Here is a 5,641-nt window from a genome sequence, read left to right as displayed (position 1 = left end):
ATCACTGTACATTGAGTTTAACAAAGAGAGCAGTTGAAAGAGATAAACCTGCTTAAGCTATGCATCTGTATCTGGCGAGTGCACCCCTCATGAAACACAATACAGAGAAGATCCCCTTTCTATAATGCTTTCTTGTCTTTTTCCTGTAAGAGATTGTGAAGAACAACAGGAAGGCGTTTGTTTTGTTTTGCGATGTCTTCTTCGTCTTTTTGGGCCAACTTAAATCTCTAAACAATATCTTACACTGTTAGCTGACAATATCAGTCTCAGCAGTTGCGTGCAGTGAGCAGTCACACAATATTTGACTGGAACACTTAACATAAACAGCATGAAATTTCACACCAAGTCAGAAGCATGTACAGCTGCTTTCTGAAAACAAATACAAAATGTTGGGTTGAAAAAATATTTCCCAAACAAATAACCAAACATTACAGGGGAAAGTTGTCATATTTCTTTTTAGATTCTTTCTCAGGTTTGACTCTTGAACCATAAATTTCACTGTGAGCACGATAATGCAGAAGTCTTCAAAGTGATTTACACAAGTAAAAGTTCTCTGACATTTTGTCACAGTTGCAGAGAAAGCAGAACACACTCTTTGGTTAAGCTGCTGAACACTCATCAAGCAAACACTTCATATATTATTTTGATTAAACCATTATTACTTTCATGGTTGTTTGAACATGCATGTTCTCTTCACTGTTCAGTTGTGTAAGTGATACCCATATGTCAACACTGGACACTATTGTTGTGTGACCTGATATGGATTTTCACATAGATGTTTGATGCTGATAAGGCCAAACACAATAACAGCCAATCTAGGACAGATTTTCAAAGACGACTGCATTGTCAAGATGTTTATTTACAAATGACATCCTATGTACATTTTGATTTTTTTTACACATATTTACATCACCGAGACATAATCATCACCCTGCTACACCCGCAATGTTCAGCTTTATAATCATCGAACATCCCATTAATATGCTCATCTGTTGCTTTAAATTAAACACAAGAACCCCACATTTGCCCCCCTTTTATTGGGGAGGCGATTAAATTAACATGACATATGCTCGTACCAGCATTTGTTTTAGTTCACAGTGTCGTTGTAAAACCTCTACCAAATTCATGTCAAGTATATCAGCACATTCAAATCCATGGACAGCATACATGTAAAAAGTTTGCACAATTTTTTCTTTTTTTCTTTTTTTTTTTTAAGGTTTCCAGTAGTATAGGAGCAGTAGAAGTCCAGATCAAGTCAGTCACATTACAAACAAACGAGTGCAAGGACCTCTATGATACAAAAATTATTCAAATCTTTCCTTAAGAATGTGTACTGTGTACGCAGATAATGGTATCAAGGTTACATTTAAATAGAAATTGTGACCAATGATGAAATGAAGAGTTTTCTGACCAAATCATTGAGGTAGAGAGAGTTGTTTCTTTCTCTTACTTGAAGCCATTTGTAGCCAGTGCAGCATGCCATACTGGTCCAAGTGAAGGCAATACATAACACTTAATACATACCCAAAATGCTAGCATGACAGCAGCATGTGCAATGGCTTTCGAACACTAACGCTAACTGCGTACAAACTAAACCAACCATTATTTCCCTCTGACCAATACGAAAGCACAATATGCTACTGCAATTAAAACATTTTTCATGGTTTTATTTACCAGTTGTCCCCCGCAAGAAAGTTTAAAAAAAGTGTATTCACATTAATGGTTTTACTATCATTGGTTATTTTTGGGGGAGCTCGCTGCCACAAGGCTCCTGGCCAAGAAAAACCTTCACCATTTCTAAGCAGAAAAAAGAGGAAGAATAGGTGTTGGCCACAGTGGAAGGGAAGAGCTGGGTGTTTGTATGAGTGCTGTAAAGTATTTAGCAAGACATTACAAGAGAATACAAAGCCTGTAACTGTAGAGCAAGTAAATGTCCTCCTTATTGTGCCCATTGATGCAGCAGCCTCTCCACATAAAGGAGATACATTGTACTGTACTTCCTACAGGTATCCACCAAGGTTTAGCTCAGCTCATTGGTGCTGTCCTTACCTGGTGCTTTCGTGAAGCTATAGGATCTCCACTTTCTGTGCGCAGACCAGGTCACTGTTAACCAGATTCCACATGTGCATGAGGTCCGACGGGAGCAGCTTGTGCACCACAATCATGCTCTTAAAGAAACACGGTTCTCGGTTTAACTTACTATTCTTATTTTTCACCAAGCCAAACGTCTTAAAGGCATTGTGTTTTACAGGTGTGACCTGAAGCACCTCCAGACACATGCCCAAGAAGACGTCATCGATGGGGTAAAGCTCCAGATTGTCTGCGACCCAGTGGAGCCTCCTTGCCAGAGTCCCATCCATCAGAAAACCCCCTCCACCTGCATATGGAGGGTACAGAGTCTTATTATACAGAGCTTGGGGTATGTAGTATTTGTTTTCTTTTCTACGAATGGGCTTAGCCTTGAAAATCACATCCCCCACAAACAGGTTCTTTTCATGGTTGCTGCTGTCCAGGAATTCAAAGATGTTCTCCACGCTGACAAATACATCATCATCCCCCTTAAACACGTAGCGCACGCTGGGACAGTAAGTGTGGAACCACTTGAGGAAGTGAGTCTCTTTAAGTGTGAGGTTGAAGAAGCTATCCAAGAAATCCCACTGGAGAATATCCCCATAGATGTAGTCCTCATACTCCACAAGCTTCTGATGGTTCGCTCTCTCTGCCTGATTGGAGGGTTTCCCAAGGAGGAAGAGGGTCTTTATCCTCTTGCCATCCACCACCTGCTCTTTGCCCCAAGTTTTTCGAATGACCTCCCTGCGGTCATGCTGGGTGGCCACTGATTTGACTACCATGAGCAAATATATCTCCCCTGTGCAACTCTTCGGGTGGTTGAGAAGCATGGGGAAGTAGCGACAGTGTCGATAAAGCATGAACTGCTTGAAATTGTCCTCCAGGCTCTGGAACCAGTCCTGGCTTGTGAGGTTGAGGTTGGCGCTGCAGTTGGAGCTGGTTACATCCCAGGTTCTAGGGCTGCTGTTGTCAGTGCTTCTGGGCTCCTGTGTGGTGGCATGAGCTTTAGGCTGTGGCTGGTGTTTACTAGCTTTCCAAAAGGCTTTTTTCCCCAGGTTCATGCCAGTTTTCTCTTCCAGTGCAGCTCCAGGCTCCACTCCCTCAGAGGTATCCATGCGGGCCTGCCTCTGGAGTTCAAAGGGAGCCCCCATATTGATGGTCCCTCTCTGGACAACAGTCAGCGCCACCGCGGCCAGGAAAAACATGACACTCACCTTCTTGTACACCCTCCAGCGATCTCTGTTGTTAATCCTGAGTGAAGACAAAGATCACAGATGCCAGTCAGACAGGGCAAAAATATCTAACCCAAACAAAAGCTAAATATTGAATTGTATTATTATCATGATGTGTTGTTTTTAGGGAGTTTAACATTCACACAAGTACACGAGTATCAAACAAGAAGTGAATTTAAAAAAAAATAAAACTTCAAAAATGACTCCCCTGGTCCAGAGCCTGAAACAAAAGCATGCGCTGGAATGGGAATGGGTCTCTTTGAGATTCTGATACTAGCTCTAGGGCGCCCATGGCCACCAGAGGGCCCACAAGAGTGCTTAAAATGTCCCATAAAAGAGCGTGAATTTTTTTTTTGTAATACATCATATAAACGGTAATCATACAAAATTGCAATGTTATGTTAATGGCGTGGCTAGCTAATACTACTGGGTTCAACAATTCCTGCTGCTTCTGACAGACCAAGACAGCCAGTTTAGGACCCCATATAGGCTACGGCCGGCCCTGTGCTAGCTTCCAATTCCAAATTCCAAAACCACAGCTAAAAAGCAGCGAACCTAAGCTGCTTAATGTTCCAGTGTCAACATAGTTCATATAGATAGAAAAAAATATTGATAAAAATCAAGAATAATCCATACCACAAAAAGAAAAAAAAACTGAGATTAAACTTCATGGCCATATCACCCAGCCCTACCTGAGGGGAAATGATTACAGTGTGCTCTCTGTTAGTAACTTTTGCATACACAGTGTACAATAAGTCATATAAAAACACAGACGACACTAAAATGTAAATTTTTCCTCCCTATGAGTTGTAGTGGTTTTACCACTACTTCTCCAAAACAAATCAGCCTACACACAGCTTTGAGATATGTAGTTCCCTTAGTTTTTTAACATAATCACAGTCAGATAAATTAGGCCTTGTCACGTTTTATTTAACCAGTGTCACTTCTGGAGGAAGATGTGGAATGTTCTTGCAAAATGAAGTAACCCCTGCACTTCAAATTCTCACATTTCCATCATGTCATGCCAGGGCTCGTTGCATTCATGACCCCACAGACACTCCCAGGGGGAGTGGGCCCCTCAACCTTTGAAGGAGAGGTTTTTTTTTTTTCTCTCTCCCCAATAACCATAAAACAAGGTAAATCCAAGTCAAGTCTGGGATCAGGTTAATCCAACACGCTGTTAAAAAATGGGTCAATTTAGTCATTAAATTAGAGACAGTTACACTGTATAGCCTATCTTGAAACAAAGGTAAAATTAAAAAAAAAAAAATTAAGACCTTCTCACTACTTAAATAGGGTACATGCTACACCACCACCTTCAAAGTTTGTCTGAATATACGAATTAGCCCAATGCACACCCACTCTTTTTTAAAATGTTTTTTTTAAAGAGGTTTAGCACAATTTGCACTTAATTGCGAGAATCATTTTCTTCGTGAGTGACTTAAATACAGTTAGAAGATGTTTCCTTATCTGCTACCTTTGCATGGACAGTCAAACAAACAGAAAAGGATGAAAACCGTCAGCCAGGGATCGTGTAAAAATAACACAGTAGCCTATAATGATTCAAATATTAAAGAGGGTGCCACTTACATTTTGTCTCTTATGCTTTCGACGATCTGTGATGGTTGCTCTGAGGAAATCAATGGCTCAAATAAAGTGCTGATTATCGAGAGCAGTGAAGTAGAATGGCTTGACGTTATGTCTCCTCGGCTTTTGGACAAAATGATAAAAAATATAATATTAATCCTAGTTGAGTTGCAAATAGTTGTTGCGAGAAACGAGCGGGGATCTTAAGAGTGTTTCTGCCTGATGATGCAGACGTGCGCTGCGTCATCTGCGCTGCTGCTACTGAGGACTGCTCTCACTCCCCCACTGAGATCCATGCACTTTTAAAAGCTCACACACCCCACACACACACACACACACACACACACACACACACACACACACACACACACACACACACACACACAAACACAGGACGCAAACGATGAATGAACAAGGAGGCAGGAGTCCGTCGTTTACACAAGCATAATACTTCAAACCCCAATGTGAACACTGGATTTCTTCTGTTTCTTCTACATTACTTACGTATGTGCGATAAAAAACAATGAAGTTTACTTTTGTTTTCATTGTAGGTTCTTATTGAACATCATGTGTTTGCCATCTACCATATTAAAATACCCAGAGTCCAAAGTCCCCACCCGCCTGTAAATTGTCCTTTGTTACATTCTAAAATATAAATTAGCTTACAGAATATATTCCGCAGCTTTAGCTACATGAGTGCCTGAATGCTGTTTCAAAGCTTTAAAGCCAGGAATATACAGGTAATTGCGATG

At 40.9% G+C, this 5,641-nt stretch overlaps 1 protein-coding gene across 1 annotated transcript; it reads right to left on the bottom strand.

The window, feature by feature from the left end:
- Nucleotides 1-841: 841 nt before the first annotated feature.
- Nucleotides 842-5,152, bottom strand: LOC111217063 (UDP-GlcNAc:betaGal beta-1,3-N-acetylglucosaminyltransferase 7-like). The gene is made up of 2 exons (XM_022738759.1): nucleotides 4,893-5,152; nucleotides 842-3,321 (listed from the first exon to the last, which is right to left on the bottom strand). Coding segments are annotated over exons 1-2 (1,257 nt in total). The 5' UTR covers nucleotides 4,895-5,152; the 3' UTR covers nucleotides 842-2,066.
- Between the last annotated feature and the right edge of the window lie 489 nt (nucleotides 5,153-5,641).

This window comes from Seriola dumerili, unplaced genomic scaffold (assembly GCF_002260705.1).
Source record: "Seriola dumerili isolate Sdu_G_001 unplaced genomic scaffold, Sdu_1.0 BDQW01000002.1, whole genome shotgun sequence".
In the NCBI taxonomy this organism is placed as follows: Eukaryota; Metazoa; Chordata; class Actinopteri; order Carangiformes; family Carangidae; genus Seriola; species Seriola dumerili.
This window is presented reverse-complemented; position numbering and strand designations above follow the sequence as displayed.